Source organism: Squalius cephalus (assembly GCF_949319135.1).
Source record: "Squalius cephalus genome assembly, chromosome: 13".
Classification (NCBI taxonomy): Eukaryota; Metazoa; Chordata; class Actinopteri; order Cypriniformes; family Leuciscidae; genus Squalius; species Squalius cephalus.
The window spans coordinates 22078223-22095897 of NC_137134.1; the positions used below are offsets into that span (position 1 = coordinate 22078223).

The window sequence follows — 17675 nt, forward strand, 5'->3', positions numbered from 1 at the left end:
TTTGGGTGAACTATCCCTTTAATGCTTACTCATTCACTTCTATTGTAAGTATGATTGTAGGTGGTTGCTAGGGCGTTGCTATGCAGTTTCTGGAGTGGTTGCTAACTGTCTTAAGTCATAAAAGCCTTTCCGCTAATACTGTTTCTGGGCAGGTGCCCAATTTTTACAGTTGTTTTATGGTTTATGGCGTTGCCATGGTGGCAGAGTTATAAAATTGGATATAACTTTACACAGAAAACATTAGCAATCATTTTGTTTTCCATACTAAAGTCATGTTAACCATCATAATGTTTATGATTTGTTACCATACTATTGAAGAAGTGAATGTTTGTTTCACTATTGAAAAAGTGAAATGCTTACACATTGGCCCCGTTCTCTTCCATTGCAAGCGCCATTGTGGGTGGTTGCTATGCGGTTGCTAGTGTGTTCTGGAGGGTTGCTAACTTTTTCAAGTCACAAAAGCCAACCCTAGTTCTTAACTGTACAAAAAACTAGTGAGTTTTTCCTAACTGTTTAGGACTATGCTAAGCCAGTAGACTAGTTAGCTCGAAGGCTAACTAAAAACTAAGGGAAATGCTTTGACTCCTAAGCTCCGCATACAGTATGTCTCACCTAAGTAGTCTTACTTTTCTCTGTGGAGAAAGCTCTAGTGGCACTTTAATTCTAGTCTTTAATGGAGGTCCAAGAGAAATTTGACAGCTATAATGTTTTTTTGTTCCAAAACAACTGTGTATTTAACTGTGTTAATGAGTTCAGGTTAGCTCAAAACATTCAGCCCAATGCAAATGTGGGTTTCCACGTTGATTAAACCGTGTAAACAGTCTTGCAGATATTTGACATCGACTTGAGCAGCTAACCAACCTTGACGAAGTGGTTTTAGATTCTCTTTTATTTTGTTCTCAGGGAAAAATAAAACAAAAAACTAGCGAGGAGCATTGGGAGCACTGCCTTTGGATCACTGTGTGTTATTTTGAAACTCTTTCTTAGCTATTTTTCTTGGTTGTGTGGGGATTTGTTTTGTCATTGAGGAATGGAGCCTGCCTTCAGGTGACCACGGCTATTCACTAGAGACTAAAGAAAAGAGAATAAAGGGATTTCAGCTGTGTGTGTGTGTGTGTGTGTGTGAGAGAGAGAGCGTGCGTTTCAGTATGATCACTTATCTTACGTTTCCCCACTGTTTTGGTCCTTCTCACACAGATTATATTTAGATCATTAGGGCCTGATAAGGATATCTTTTTTTATTATTATTCAGACGGCGTCTGCCGGTGTCAGACTGACTGACTGTAGATGTGTGAAATGAATAACTTAACAAAGACAGCATAGAGCAGTGAAGGAGATAACAGAGTTGAGACAAAAAGAGTCACACGTTTAATTAAACGTCCCTGAAAACAAGCACAGGAAAGAACACAATGATTCGAAGATTTTCTTGAAAAAACAGCTTGTTATTGTGATATCGTGTTGTAGCTAATCAAAAACATTTGAACCAGTTAGCACTATACTAAGCTAGGAGATTAAGCTGTTAGCTTGCTATCTGAAGGCACCTGTTCAGAATCATAGCTTGTTATCATGATAGCTTGTCCTGCCTAGTCAAAAAACATTTTGTAACCAGTTAGCACCGTGCTAAGCTGTTAGCTTGCTATCTGACAGCTAACTCGCAGCACAAAGATTGGTAAATGTTTATTTTGGTCATGTTTGCTGCTGTAAATTGGCATCGGCTAATGTGACCATGCTAACTTGCAAAACTTTGATGCCATGATGTTGCATTATGGAGTGCCTCTTTCTATAAAATCACAGCGCAGGCAAAAGGTCTTGTTGAATTTACAGAGCAATCATTTAGTCGTCTGTGTCTAGAGATTGAGGTTGCACATTACTGAACATGAGCGATGGGCTTTCTGCCCTCAGGGCTTGAGAAGCTGCCTTATTTTACACATCCACATTTATAGCACAAAGGAAATGCTAAAGCTCATAAACTTTATATCTTTATGTGACAGGAAGGACTGTAACCTTGAAAATGTGCTGAGTGTCCCTCCTGCACTTGTACTTTTCATTTTTTTTTTATTTCTCTCTACCACTAGGCTACACAGTTTTTGGCAGTTAGACTAAACCGAATCTACCCTCAAACAATCATTGCACACTACTGCATTTATTGTACTATTTTTGGGGGTATGCAGTATTGTGTTTTGGGGCTTTGGTCGCAAAACCCCCAAAAATTGTATTTCAAAAATTAAAAAAAATGACATATTGCTAATATTTTAAGATATATTTTAAGTAGTGGTCGGCCGTTATCGGCGTTAACGTGCTGCGTTAACGTGAGACTCTTATCGGGCGATAAAAAAAATATCGCCGTTAATCTATTCTCAAAGTTGGGTTGGGAGCTGGGTCTATACTACGCAAGCTATGATGACTTTCACCTTGATGTTTTAGCGCGGATTCGGTTCGGTGTTCGGTACGCATTTTCAAACCGAACGGTTCGTTGGACCATTTTTCCTGCCGACCAAAATTTCGTTATTTCAAATGTAGGCGGTTCAACATTGTCCGACATCAAATGGCAAACGTAATGCAAGCGGAACGAAACTGCTCATTATTGTGTGGTTGAAAGACCGTCTATCAGTTTGGACCAGTGCAGCGCGAGCCGATCGTGATCAAGAGATCCAGTAAATAAATCATTTGAATTCGCTACTTAAGTAATAACATCGCTGCGAGATCTAGTGAGAAACATTCACATTTCTCCGTTATTAACGGATCAAACAGCGCGTGGAAGCCAGGAAGAAACATTGTGCCATGAATGAACTATCCAGTGTCCACAGATCTGCAACATTCACCATGGATTTACTGTAGTAACACTAACTGCAACCATAGAAGTTTGGCAGGAATAGTAGGCTATAATGCTTTCAAGTAACATTACGTTGGTTTTATTTTGACATTATGAATAAAATTGCTGCCCTCAAATGTTAATCTGAACTAAAAATAGACCTTTGTTTATAACTACTACAATATTAGGCTACATTTAATTTTTTCCAAGGAGCTGTTTTGTTTTATATGCTCATAAGAAGAGTCTATTATAGCTCCATCATTGCTCAAAGTAAAAAAAAAAAAAAAAAAAAAAAAAAAAATCATACTTTATTATGTTAGTTTTAATAAAAAAATAAAATAAATAAATCTCTGGCATTTCTTCACAAGTTCTTTTAAATGTCACTTTGTATTTAAGAAACACGTGCCCTTTAGTCATTATTTGGGTAGCACACATATTCTGAATGCCTTCGGCAGAATTCAAATGAGCCATTTTAATCTAGATTAATCTAGATTAATTCCAAGATTACAGTGAGATTAATCTAGATTAAAAAAATTAATCTACGCCCACCACTAATTTTAAGAAAATATATTTTTCAAAATAAAAATGCATTTATGTTTCATTCATTTATTTAAAATGTATTTTAAAATTGAACATGTATTTACCTCTTCCTTGAAGTACTCTTTTATATATTTTTTAAATATTTTCATATTTAAAAAAAAAAAAAAAAAAAATTCTAAAATATGTATTATATAGAACAACATATTTAAAATGTTTAATTTTACGTTTACGTTAAAATGTTTAAAATGTAAATTTTTTTACGTTTAGTTTTTTTGCCGTATAAAATGAAGGCTTGATCCCAGCCAAAGGAAGTGTATTTATTTCTTTTATTTATTTGCAAGAGGATAAATGGATGCAATGCAAAACAAATGTGACACAATGCAAATCGTTTCACATGCTATTTTTACACTGTACACATTTATCAGTATGTCAGAGTTGTCTTCTGTTACAGTTCCTTGGGCAAAAGCATTTGAGTCTAAACTGAATCTGCTCTCAAACAGCAGAGTAGAACAGATGCACCATTTCTCTTCCATCTCCTGAGGAAAGAAAGTGATAGATTTTTACCTCGCTTGCAGCCTGTTAACATATTAATAGCATTAGCTGGTGTTTCTCCTGTATACAGTATGCATGTCTCTGGAAGTTCATGTATAGCCCTCCTCAGCCGTTCCTTCTCCCTCTCTGGAAAATTCCCACTACTGAATGTTTATCAAAGCCTACAAAATGAAAAAAAAAAAAAAAAAAACTCAGAATATGCCAGTCTTGACAGCTTTTGATTCCAAATCGGAGTTTGTACTTCAATTCCAATGGAAAAAGAGGTCTTGCGTTAGAACCCTCGCTGTGTTCTGTAGTGAAGACAGCAATCAGGAATCTCGGGAAGTTCAAAGGCAAAAAGCAGCGTAGAACATCTGACTAGCTTGAAATTGGCACTTGCATTTCTTGACAAATCCACCACAGACAGACATGGGAAGCAGGTATTTTTAGTAAATCACATCACTACTTTGTAGTTTTGTCAGGGAAGCATGCTACATTCCATTAAATTCAGAAAGTCAGAATCTTCAACTTGGAAAAGTGCGATAGATTGGTATATGGAATGATTTCACTCTGTTATCACATTATCTCTGATGATAATTGTATACAAATGCTAGTATTGCATAGCATCGTTATGCTCAGAAATTCGGTTTGGTTTGCTAGCAAACAAAAAGTGACTGAAATAAAATCTGTTTAGCACACGAAAAACTGAATTTCTCTGTTGATAACTGTACAACTGCTAACATTTGGTAGCATTGTTTACATTTGGAAAATTGGTTTGCTAGCAAATTTCACTGTTGAAAATTGAACAACCGCATTACATGATTCTAAATTCTTTTAGCAAATGTTACAATTACATTTTATGACGTCAAAATTTTCAGCAAATGTAAAATGCTGCAATGTTTCTCTCTTTTAAAGGTTGTATCAGCGATTTCAGGCCTAAAAAAGGCCCAAACATAAATGATCACATTCATCTAATCTTTCCTAACGATCCGCTAGCTGCCCGCCCCATAAGCATGCCGTCAAAAAAACGCGTCTCTGTAGGCAGCCTAGGCTCTGAGATCTGCACACAAAAACAATTGGTTTCACCAACACTCAAAACCAAAATAAATAGTGTTCCAACCAATCACTGACAGGGGGCGGGTGTTGTGAGGTTTTGCGCTCGTGCACGGCTGCACGCGAAGTTGGAGAACACGAGCGCAAAACCTCACAACACCCGCCCCCTGTCGGTGATTGGTTGGAACACTATTTATTTTGGTTTTGAGTGTTGGTGAAACCAATTGTTTTTGTGTGCAGATCTCAGAGCCTAGGCTGCCTAGAGAGACGCGTTTTTTTGACGGCATGCTTATGGGGCGGGTAGCTAGCGGATCGTTAGGAAAGATTAGATGAATGTGATCATTTATGTTTGGGCCTGAAATCGCTGATACAACCTGTAATCATACACTTGCTAGCATTGGATAGCATTGTCTATGTTTAAAAATGTGGTTGCAAACAAACTTCTTTGTTGACAGTCAAACTGCATTTACATGATGTTACAATATTTTCAGCAAATGCAAAACATGGTTATCGCGTTGATCATACACCAACAATAAATTCTAACATTTGATATCATTGTTTATGTTCAAATTTCGTTGCTAGCAAACTTTTTTCTTGTTGACAATCATGGTAGCTACGAGCTAATGGTATGATCATTGTTAATCTTCCAAATTTCAGGCAATGGAAAATCTTTATGGTCGAAATTCCAAGGTATCCATCCAACTTGGAATGTAATGCAAAAGCCAATGATTTACCAACATCTCAGTAATTATTTGTGGGCTCATTCATGAAACAAAATGTTAGTGTGAATAGTTTGTGAAAAACATTCTTAAATCTTCACATATTCTTTCAAATATTTCAAGAAGGCGGCCCATTTGCTTGATTCGTCTCATTTGTACTTGGATAAAACTGGTCTTTTCGCTTCACCTCAAACATGGTAGAACAGCCTTGAACACCTTTCTCTTTGTTGCTCCGTTACATTCCATAATTAACATTCTTAATACTTTAGGAGCGATGAATGTGCCATGAACGTCTTCTGCAGCATTTTGTTCTGCACCAAAACAGTCAAAAGCATTGGTAGACGTCATGACCATGGTCCCTCTGAAGGTAATGCTTTATCTCTCCTGGGCATTCAGAGATTGGAGCGTACTACATACTACAGGTGCTAGGCAAGAAACAGTGTTTGTGTTGCACCTTTGAACGTCCCTGTGGTAATAACACAGTAGCCTCACTTTCCCCATTTGCATTGTCAGTCCCTAATGAATATATGGAATTGAATAAAGCAGCCCACACAGCAACGCGACTAAAAACATTTGAAACACACACAGGAACTGCAAACAAAAGAGTCTACACCTCACAGTGGCTTTTTTATATAATGGCAACACAGTAAACAAAGCGTTTGGATAACAAGAACGCCGTCAGATGCTTAAAGGTAAATTTATCTTGGGAACAACAGTTTTTCTTTGTTCTTTTTACAGCCCGTTGTGAAACATAATTGCTTTACTTATGCTTGTGCTTGATAAGGTTAAACATCAGGAACTTGGTATGCACAGAATATCTTAAGCCACCAAAATAAATAAATACAGTTGATATGATTCATCCATCTGTGCAAGATATCGTTTATTGGTAATTCATTTCTTGTGAATGTAACTAGTTTATGTAAGTTTGTGTATGTAACTTTGAATTGTTATATTTTAGCTATCTGAAGAAATTTAGGTCAATCATATAAAGCTGTAGAGGTAATTAATGATGTCAAGTTAATTTTCTCATCTCCACATAACAAAAGTTACTTTCTTTTGATCTCAACTTAAAAAAAAAATACCTTTGTTATTTCAGTACAACAAAAGTAGTTTTTTCTTGTGATGTCAACTTAATTTTCTTATTATCTTGACATAACAAAAGCTGTCATCTCAAAATCTTTTTTTTTTTCATGGTGAGATCACAAAAAAATGAACAAGATTTAGACTTTAAGATCTTTATAAGATAATTTTAAGATCAACATAAAGCGTTTTCGAAATGTTCTCATTATCTAGATATAATAGAAGATTTTCTTAAAGGGTTAGTTCACCCAAAAATGAAATTTCTGTCAGTAATTACTCACCCTCATGTTGTTCCAAACCCTTAAGACCTTCGTTCATCTTCGGAACACAAATGAAGAGATATGTTTGATGAAATCGGAGAGTTCTCTGACCCCTCCATAGGAGCAATGTTATTGCAACTTTCAAGGCCCAGAAGGGTAGTAAAAACATTGTTACAATAGTCCATGTGACTACAATAGTTCAATCTTAATGTTATGAAGCGACGAGAATACTCTTTGTGCAAAAAAACCCCGACTTTATTCAACAATCTCTTCTCCATCTCAGTCTGCTACGCTGATCACGTAGTAAACACTGTGCAGCGCAACAAACAACTTTCAAGTTTAGTTTTCGAGACAACTTTATGTCGAGATCTTGAAGACTTTTGTTGTGTCATTTAAAATTGAATAAACATCAATTGAAAATTAAGTTGAGATCATTTCAAAAGGCAAAAACAAATAGTAATCCACGTATGTTCCGTAGTTGGAAGGCATCTTGACTAATAAACACATACAAATATTGTCATCATTGTTTTAGTGGTCGATAATATCATCTGACTTGAATTTCTGACTGCTAAGCAACCCTTCCAAACAATGCAGTTTTGTAGCTTCACAGGGATTTGACAATCCTCAGCTAATGGTTCCAAATGTTAGAATTCATCACATCAATTCAACATTCATCCACCCAGAGAGTCTGCAAGTGTTTGCTCGAGTGCTGGAAATGTAGGCATATTACAGTATGATGGGAGCAGCTGAGGGTTAAGTGCTTTGCCCAGGGGCAAAACTGCAGTGGTCACAGGAAGGGCAGTTTCATGTGCCAAGTTGATGTCCTTCCGTAGCTTGACTAGGATTTGGATGAGCCACCAAGTGCAGAGACTTTATGGCCACATCAATCTGGTTATATATAGATTTAGACGTTATGCACAGACCGTTAAACTAACCTGTTCATTTGCGTCGGTTTATCTGGAGTTTATCTGAATCCCCTTCCAATGCTGGCAGTCGATTCTGAAGTGTTGATGAAGGGGCAAAATAAACCGGCTCTGCTTCACAGTTACACCTCTGATGTCTCACATCCACCTCCTTTCAGTCTCTCTAGTTGGAAGTGCAGGTGTTTGTGAAGTTATGCAATATTACTTTTTGCTGTAACTGTGAAAACATACCATGCCAGTTTTGGTTTTTAGTTTTTGCGTTTGAATTTACCATTTTCAGTTTAGGGGGTCTTGACCAGAAAAAGGACAAAGACCCCTTGTCATATAGAGACTTCTCTGGGCTTGGGCTTGTAAGCAAAACACACAGGACACACTAGCATGGTGTTCCCTTCTGGATCCAACCTCCATCCGTTCTGTTCTAACAAAGCATGTTTTTACTCAACTGTCATCTATTTATGTCATCCCCCCCCCGGTCACCTGCTTTGATCGCACAAACAGAAAAATACACAAGCACACTCGTTCCACTGCAGTGATGTCCTATCTGTCTGAGCCCTTGGGACGGTGGCCGCTGTAATGATGGAGGCTGAGGGAAAAGACCTGCTGTGAGTGAATAATAGACCTGTCCTGACATACGCCGTGTTCTCTGGACTAGTGTTTCCTGCTGGGCAGGGGGCGGGGCATACGATGCAGCTTTTTGATTGGTTCGTTTAGACACCTGAGGGAGATGTTGAGATGCTAAAGTCTGGTGAAGCTGTTGTGGAAGGTTTCAATTAAAAATGGGATTTAAAAGCAAAATTTGATGTCCAAATAACAAATATTTTATTATTATTATTTATTTTATTTTTTTTCCCCTCCCATTGCTGGTCTCTATTGGCCATTTAAAAAAAGAACAAGCCATGTTTTTTTATGCTTTGTTTTGCTTTGATTCTTGCTTTTTCCTTTCCCTTTCCCTTTCCCTTTCCCTTTCCCTTTCCCTTTCCATTTCGCTTTCCATTTTCCTTTCCTTTCCTTTCCTTTCCTTTCCTTTCCTTTCCTTTCCTTTCCTTTCCTTTCCTTTCCTTTCCTTTCCTTTCCTTTCCTTTCCTTTCCTTTCCTTTCCTTTCCTTTCCTTTCCTTTCCTTTCCTTTCCTTTCCTTCCACCGCCCTTTGAGAAAACATTGCAGGTCTCTATTGGCCATAAAAAAGGATTTCAGTTAAAAAAATATGAATAGCATTTGTGAGCCATTTCATTGGATCTTTTAAATGTGTCGAACTTGGAGGTGGTCTGAAAAAAACGTAGCAATGGCATTTAAGTCCGTATAGATTTTCAAGGTCTCGGCCTTCAATTTTTAATGTGGTACGGGACTCCCGAGAGTGATTGATTGTTCACAGCAGCTAAAGTTCAAGCTCTTTGGGTTGGGGTAGCGAAATAGATCCACAGGCATTTACCTTTACGCCCCTGTTAGACTCAGCACCCTTCCTGGACCGCTGCCGTTAGCACTACATCACCCAGTGAGTGTCAGAGAAAGTAGGGCTCCTCACTGAGAGAAAATCACCTTGAGGGAGAGCTCTGGAGTTCACTGGAGATAAATCCTGTTGTGCGGGAGCCTAACTCACAGCGAGAGTCCAGCCATAATGGCCTTCTTCCCGCTCGGAGGAGATTAGTGTGAATCCGGGTGGCGGACAGTAGCTGCACGCATTCGACATCACGCGCCATGTAAACAATGATTTCGACCTATTTTTGAAGTTACGTTTGAAGCATAAGCATTGATTTCTCCAAAGAGTAATTCTCGTCCGATAATCAACTCTCCCACCAACTGTTTTGAATCGGAAAGGTCTAGATTCCTTCTTTTGGATCAATGCTTGTGTCTTTGTAAATATACAGTATGTAGTTACCCATTCTTATTCCATGATAGATTTCTGTGAAGTTTCTGTTTTGCGTATCCTAATGGGCAAAGACTGACATTTAACATTTTCCAGGGTTAGAAAAGTGTCAAAAATATTGCACAGAAAATAAAAAGTCAATTTTGTCTTTCATTAGCAGTTTTCTTTGCTTCCTTTTTTTGCGGATCAAAATTTACGATTGCAGTAACTGTTTTTCTTTTACACTGCCAGAGGCTTTATTTATGCGTTCAATATGTTTGTTTAGATGGGATAATTAGATTGTGAACAAAATAATAGCTTTTTTTTTGGCACTGAATCAATCGAGTTTAATTTGTTTTATGTCATTTGATGGTGTTGGTTTGGTTTATGAGTTGGGTCATCTTACTCCTTGGGCATAGATTCCATCATGCTTTTGGCACAAATGCAATGCATATTAAGTTAATTATTTAAGTCATGTTGTTTTATTTTTCTGTGTGGTTGTTCTTGGAAAACTGTCTCGGAATGCTTTTAGCATAAATACTTTTGTCAAATGTTTTACAGATGACAGATAGTCAAGTCAAAACAAAAACCTGTCACAGATTATCGTAAAGGGTTAGTTACCCCAAAAACTCAAAGATTTGTCACTATGTCTTTCAAAACCCGCATGACGTGTTATGTGGAAACAAAAGATGTTATTGCTGCTCACACTTCTTGTTATATGAAAGAATAAAACTACTGATTTTAGTGGCTCAAATGCTCCATCTGCATAAATAAATAAAGAACTCTTTATAGCCAAGATTATGAAATATTTCAAGAACCGTTAGTCGCTCCCCATCGCTAGTCCCACATATAAATAGTTAAACATCCAGCTCAAGTGGATACACATTCCCTGTAATATATAAAAAGCCATTATATTTCACTTTCAGTTAAACTCATATCGTAAAACGCTTTGCATTATCCTTAAACGCTGTGATACATTTTTAAAGAAGTACTTAATTTAAAGCCTTCAGACTCAAGCCATTCCGAATGCATGCCTGGGGTGGGTCGATGAATTTCTCAGTGCGTAGTTATTATTAATGTGGGCTTCTTAGCAAATGCACGCTAGAAATCTCTCGCTCGCGATTAGGCGTTTAGAGTGGCTAAACCATCTCCAATCTTTCTCTTTTTCACACTTTCCTGTGTAATATGTATAGTGACGCACTTAAAACCACCACAAATGGTAAAAAAGGGAAGGTGACCTGTTAGCCACGCCCCCAAATGAATAGAAACGTCAAAAATGGACTATGGCTGTTGTAATTGAAACAGATTGCAGCCCAAGCGTTTATAAATCACTGCTATTTTTCAGCCAATTCTGGTTGAATAATAAATAAATTAAAATCGTCAAACATCCCTTATTATGAGGCTGTAAGCGTTTCACAGGTGATAAATATTACACAATGCTCTACCGTTGTGTATTGACAGCGGTTTGGAGCGAGAGCTCGCCTGGAAGGATTGCATCCACTGAAACAGGCCTTAAGTGCCACTTAAAAAGCGCTGAATCATGGTCTCATAATGAGGCTGCATCTGTTCAACTTTTAAAAAATGATTTCATACTGGCGAAATGGCATTGTGCTTTTATGGAGGGTTTCACCGAGTGTAAATGCATGTTCATTGTGAGAGGGAACTGTGCGCAGGATATTAAGACTGTGAATCAAACAGAGCAAGTTTAAATGTGTTTGTGTCTCCTCAGAGTTGGTGCGCAGCTGCCAGGACCGGAGGTGCCAGTTTGACTGTGTGATCATGAGAAACGGGACGTCCTGTTTCTGTGGGGAAGGTTTCGAACTAGACGAGGATGGGAGACAATGTCGAGGTGAGGGTCATTACCATCCGCAACTCTGTTTGAAGAATTTGAAGCTTTAGAAATGTTATTGAATTGAATTGTACTACTTTGGTAACAATTTGATTATAGTTAGTAAAGCAACTAGACTAAATATAGTCCAATAAAAATATCCTGGAAAAAATGTCCTCAAGCTATGCTAAGCTAGTAGGCCAAGCTGTTAGCTGCCTGACAATGTTTATTTAGCACCCCCCTTTTTGAGAATGGACATTAAAATGCACTATTCAAACTTAAATGGTTGTAATTCAAGAATGCTTTGGAGTATAGACCTAATTTTGGTTTCACTTCAAAAAAAATAAAAGTATGAAAAAGTTATGGAAGTTTAAATTTACAGTAAATCAAATATCATTTATTTAATATTTTTTCTTTTATATAAAATATATATTTTACAAAATATTTTTACTATAAAATTACTATAAAATCAAAGCCATATATCTAACAAAGTTGTGTTCTAAATTTGAAGTTGATATCACAGAAATTGAAGTTCCCATGAGATTTTGTTTAGGCGCAATACCAAAAATAGCCACCGGGTGACATTGAACTCCATTGAATTTAATTGTGTGCATTCTGCCGTAACAAATTAATACATTTCTGTCCAAATAACACTTCTGTCACAAAATATGGAACCTTGAGACTCAGACCTTTCTGTCAAGATTAGAAAAGATTTTGATCATAAATTATAAAACATAATGATGCCCAAAATGATTTAGAGTACCGTTTCTATGGTAACGCAATGTCCAATTTCAAAACGGTTTTCACAGGATGAATTCTGAGATTGTAAGCTTTCAAATGATACCTAATTTATGATAACTACTAAAATATGTAATGTAATAAAAAAAGCAATTAAAAAGAATATATTATATTTTAGAGAATAATGTATATATTATAATTTTTAGAGGATAATATTATTTTCAAATTTTTTAAAATTCAATTATTAAAAGTGTGTGCGTCAACTTTTTGTGACAAAGGTCAAAACTGTAGTTTTTTGAGGTGCACTCTTGTCATAAATTCATCTATTTCTGTTCCTACATAATTTGTAACAAAAAACAGTCCTAAAATATCTATTTAGGAGTCTTAGACCTTTCCAACAATATATAGTTTGTCATGATTAGATAAGGATTTAATTGTAATATATTGAAGTAAACTTAAACGTCCCGCTACCGGGACGGTGACAGTTTTAAGAACAAGTCATAAATTGATTTTGTGTCAGTTCTAATCAGATACTGAATAGAGTAGAAGTTAACGAAAAAGTAACGTGCTCACAATATCTTGTTTTAGTTTTAACCAAAAGAGCTTTTCTTAACAAATTCAAGTTATGCTAAGCTAGAAGGAAAATTTTCTTTCTTGCGGACACATGATAGTCAGAATATATAAACGCTTATTATAGGCGTACCTTAGTGATTCAGGATGACAAAAACACGGTTTGGAAAATGGATTCATGATGCACTCGTTGATTATATAAATTTTGTTCATTTTGAACACAAAAAGTTCTGTTGCGCACGTGCAAATTTAACATGACCATGCACTCGCACAAATGCGACCACATCAAATTCTAACTCGCACATTCTCAAAAAATGGTCGCAGTCTGGAACCCTGTTTCACATTTTTTCATTTTTGTAAACTGATTTTGTATCAGTTCTAATCAGGCACCGAATAGAGTAGGCTAACTATAAAAAGTTACCTCAGCTCATACCATTTCGAGGTCTCTAGCAAAGCTAGTTGTGCTTGTTTCTCCAATGCATGAATGTGAACCTCTAGTGATATTGTTGTTGATTTAATGAGAAATTGTGATTGTCAACCAAAACAGCAATTTACTCACCCTTCCCTGTCCAAACATACATTTGCATATTCATATATTTTGAAAGGTTGCTGCGAAATGGTGACATTAAGAGTTGGGTTTGCATATTTAGGTCATTTTTGAGCACATTTAGCGTTTAATAAATAGCCCCGCTGTTCCCCGCAGATCATGATGAATGCAGGGATTACGGGACATGCAGTCAGATCTGTATGAACACGCAGGGATCGTACAGATGCACTTGCACAGATGGCTTCAGCCTGCAGGCCAACAGACGATCCTGCAAAGCCAAAACAGGTGAGTCCATTTATCATCCCCGTTAGTTCCAGTCCAAAAAAATGTGCATTAAGCAACATGTATTTTACTTTGATTTTTAGCGGTGTCTGAAAATAATTTAACCCATGCATAAATCAAATATTTGCTTGATTTACCATAAATGCTGGAGAGATGGATGACCATCCTATTTTATTTTTTAGCACATTGCTCGGTGGTTGCAACAGTGTTGAGGTAGTTGCTAGCTTGTTTGCAATATTGCTATTAGACGTCATATTGGGTTTAATGGATGGATGAAAACGAGATTGTGAGGGAGAGGCGCACATTCTTTACAAAGGCATGCGCTGTAGAAAGGTCCTAATTATGTAATGTTCACAACTCTCTTGTGGAGATTTTGTCTACCAAAAGTTTTTTTTTTTTTTTCTTCTGGAAGACGTTTCATCAGTTGAACAATCGATATGTTGTTTAACATCAGTACCATTCATTGAACGCACTGTATCTACCCCTGACAGCCTCGTTTTCATTCCTGTCAAAAAATGAAATATGGCGCTACCCTGACTAGGTCTATGGAGTTCTAAGAGTTTTCTTTAATGCATTGTTATGTGATTTCTATGGTGTTCTGGGTAGTTGCTAGCTACTTGCCAAGGTGTTCTGAGTGGTTTTGGCACATTACTACAGTATGCGGTTGCTGGGGCTCCAGGGTAGTTTGTAGCCTTTTGCTAAAGGGTTCTGGTAGGTTTTTAACACATTGCTGTGTGATTGCTAGTTGCTAGGCAAGTCTAATGGGTTGTTTTAAGGTTAGAGGGTTGTTGAAATACTTTGTATTGACACATAATAATAGCATTTTCTACAATGAATATCTTCTCTTAGCAAGAACCACTAGAAAATAAGTATCTAGTGTTGAAAACGAAAAAAGGTCGACAAACTCCACACTTGACATTTCACTCAGCATTTAAATTATAGTTGTCTTAACATTTTAAGAGATTAGATGGGTAAACCCAATGCCTTCTGGGTCGTTTGATTGAACAGGAAAGCCTCAGTGGAGTAGCGTGATCACAGTGGCGATCATCCAGGCGCATTAGTATAGATGACACTGTCATTCGCCTGATACGAGTGTCAGTTACACTTATTGTCATCAATATGCAAATGGACACCGGCAAGTTGGCCTACGAAAGAGCCGTGGGAGAGATAAACAGGGGAAGCCTTAATGGAAAGTCAATCAGAGCCCATCCAGCCCGACCCGCAACTGTCTATCAAATTTAGAGATGATTACATGCTCACAGTTAATTGCTCTTCATGGTGTCTGTTCATTAGTGTAAAAGGGGGGAAAAAAAACACAAGACGATCACAAAGTTTAAGTTTGGACAATTTGTGTCGCAGCAAGTGCGAGCTGCTTAAAGGGATAGTTCACTTTGAAATTAAATTTTGGTATGTTTTAGCTTACCTGAAGGGCATCCAAGATGTAGGTGTCTTTTTTTCTGCAGTAGTTTCAATTTTGATCTTTTTAGGTCAAACCGTTCTTGTCTGACAGTCATATCATGCAGGTCTATGGTCACGGTCTCAAAGAGCATGCACAGTCCAAATTAAACAATTCCCCATCGTAAGTACACATTGATGGCCTAAGACACGAAACGAGCGGTTTGTGTAAGAAAACTAACAGTATTTATATCGTTTTTACCTCTTATAACACAACCACGTCCAAGTGATCTGAGGGCGCGGGCGCATCCTGGTGTGTGTTGTGTGCGCAGACTGGTGCATAGATATATACACTAGAGGTCGCCTTGGCTACAGCAGTTCATTGGAACGAATGTCTTTAATGCGAAATCTAGTGTATATATATCTATGCACCAGTCTGCGCACACGTCACACAGCAGGATGCGCCCGCGCCCTCAGATCACTTGGACGTGGTTGTGTTATAAGAGGTAAAAACGATATAAATACTGTTCGTTTTCTCACACAAACCGCTCGTTTCGTGTCTTAGGGCATCAATGTGTACTTACGATGGGGAATTGTTTAATTTGGACGATGGGGAATTGTTTTAATTTGGACTCTGTGCATGCTCTTTGAGACAGTGACCACAGACCTGCATTATATGACTGTCAGACAAGAACGGTTTGACCTAAAAATATCAAAATTGAAACTACCGCGGAAACAAAGACACCTACATCTTGGATGCCCTTGAGGTAAGCTAAAACATACCAAAATTTAATTTCAAAGTGAACTATCCCTTTAATCAACCAGTGTTTTATGTTCTATATAGGTAAGCAAAATGAATGTAAAGACTAAATATTTATATTTTGTATGGGTGTTTTGGATTTTGATTCAGCTACATGCACTTTTATGTCCCGGGGCAGAGTTGCCACTTTTATATTCAGTTAACAAAAACATAATCAAGAGCATGTTACTGTTAATTCATATCAATCTGTAATTTTGTCAAATTATGCAGAAAATGTAAAATATTATTTAATTGTGTGTATTTATGAAACATAAAAAGACATGAGTCAGCCAATTTTTTTCTAATTTTTTTTTACACAAATGTTTAAAATGTCATTGACAGTGGTGGTAATTCATTTTCTAATTTATTTGACTTATTTCAGGATTAATTTACTAAATGTCCACAGTTCCGAAATTGCCCAACATGAAGTGTGTTTAAATATGTTTTACATAAATAATCACTTAATTTATATTTCACAGGTGATATTTATTATGATTTCCTCTAATTTCCTGCATTTTATGTTCCCTCTTTCAGATCCTGGCGATAAACCTCCGGTTCTGTTGACAGCAAATATGAATTCTATATCAGTTGTTTACCTCAATGGATCATCTATGCCAAATCTCAAGTCCATGGAGACAAATGGGACTCAAATAGTGGACTTTATTTATAGAGAAGAGTCACTCTGTTGGCTCTCAGTGGCGCAGGATACGGGTCAACTGTGGTGTGCCCGCATGACCAAGCTCAAAGTGTTTTCAGAAATACATGAGATAAGGATAGGTCAAAACCTGCAAAGTGAGTATTTACGTCTATTCTCAAAGTGAAAATTAAGGAATGTCTTTAAAACCACTGATGTTTTATTCAAAGCAAGTGCAAACTAATCTCCTTTGAAGTTTTTATGAACTTCAGTGTTTTGTTTTTAATGTCCATATAAATGTTCTCATTAGCCTTTTTTTCCCACTTTCTTTTACCTCTTGAAGTGTTTAATGATCTGCTAATGAAGTGTTTAATGTCAGAAGGTTAAGTGTGTCAAGTGTGCATGTCAAGTCGCTGAATGTCAGTTTTTGCTTCTTTGAAGCATGCATGAATGTTTTATTGTTTCTAACTACCAGGTCCTGGTACTCTGCTGGTGCTCACATGTCTAACAAATAATCTCTTCTTCCATGTAGATGTGGAGCATATGGCCATCGACTGGTTAACAGGAAACTTCTACTTCATAGACAGAGTGAACGACCGAATATTTGTGTGCAACGAACAGGGAGATGCATGTGTCACCATCATTGACCTGGACATCCAGAACCCAAAAGGCCTAGCGCTGGATCCCATCATGGGGTACGATCACTAAGACAACCATTAGGTCCTTTTATTTATGACTGGCCATTTACAGTATACTATACATGAGATGGTAACAATGAGCCTTTGCTCTGGATATAAAAAAAAAAAAAAAAAAAAAAAAACATTTAAAAAAAAAATAGTGTTACAAACAAACATAAAAAGCTGTTTTACAATTTTTTGGCATCAGTTTTTGAATAAAATGAGCAAATAATCAAATGTGATAAAGTACCTTTAATTCGTAAATTATTATATTACATTTAACAAATGAGTAATTAATAATAATAATAATAATAACAATAATGTTTATGTTGAACTATTAATTACTACTACTACTATTATTATTATTATTATTAATAATAATCAATAGTTTATTAAATAATAGAGTTTATATAATAGTAATAAAATAATAATAATAATAATAATG

The 17675-nt window shown here is 36.8% G+C and overlaps 1 protein-coding gene across 1 annotated transcript in view; it reads left to right on the forward strand.

Moving 5' to 3' along the window:
• Positions 1-17675, forward strand: part of lrp1ba (low density lipoprotein receptor-related protein 1Ba) — a 228690-nt gene that overhangs the window by 47241 nt on the left and 163774 nt on the right. Inside the window, exons 4-7 of the mRNA XM_079889543.1 lie at positions 11490-11609; positions 13600-13728; positions 16454-16711; positions 17086-17248. Coding sequence (XP_079745669.1) covers positions 11490-11609; positions 13600-13728; positions 16454-16711; positions 17086-17248 — 670 coding nt within the window. The remainder of the gene's footprint in view (positions 1-11489; positions 11610-13599; positions 13729-16453; positions 16712-17085; positions 17249-17675) is intronic.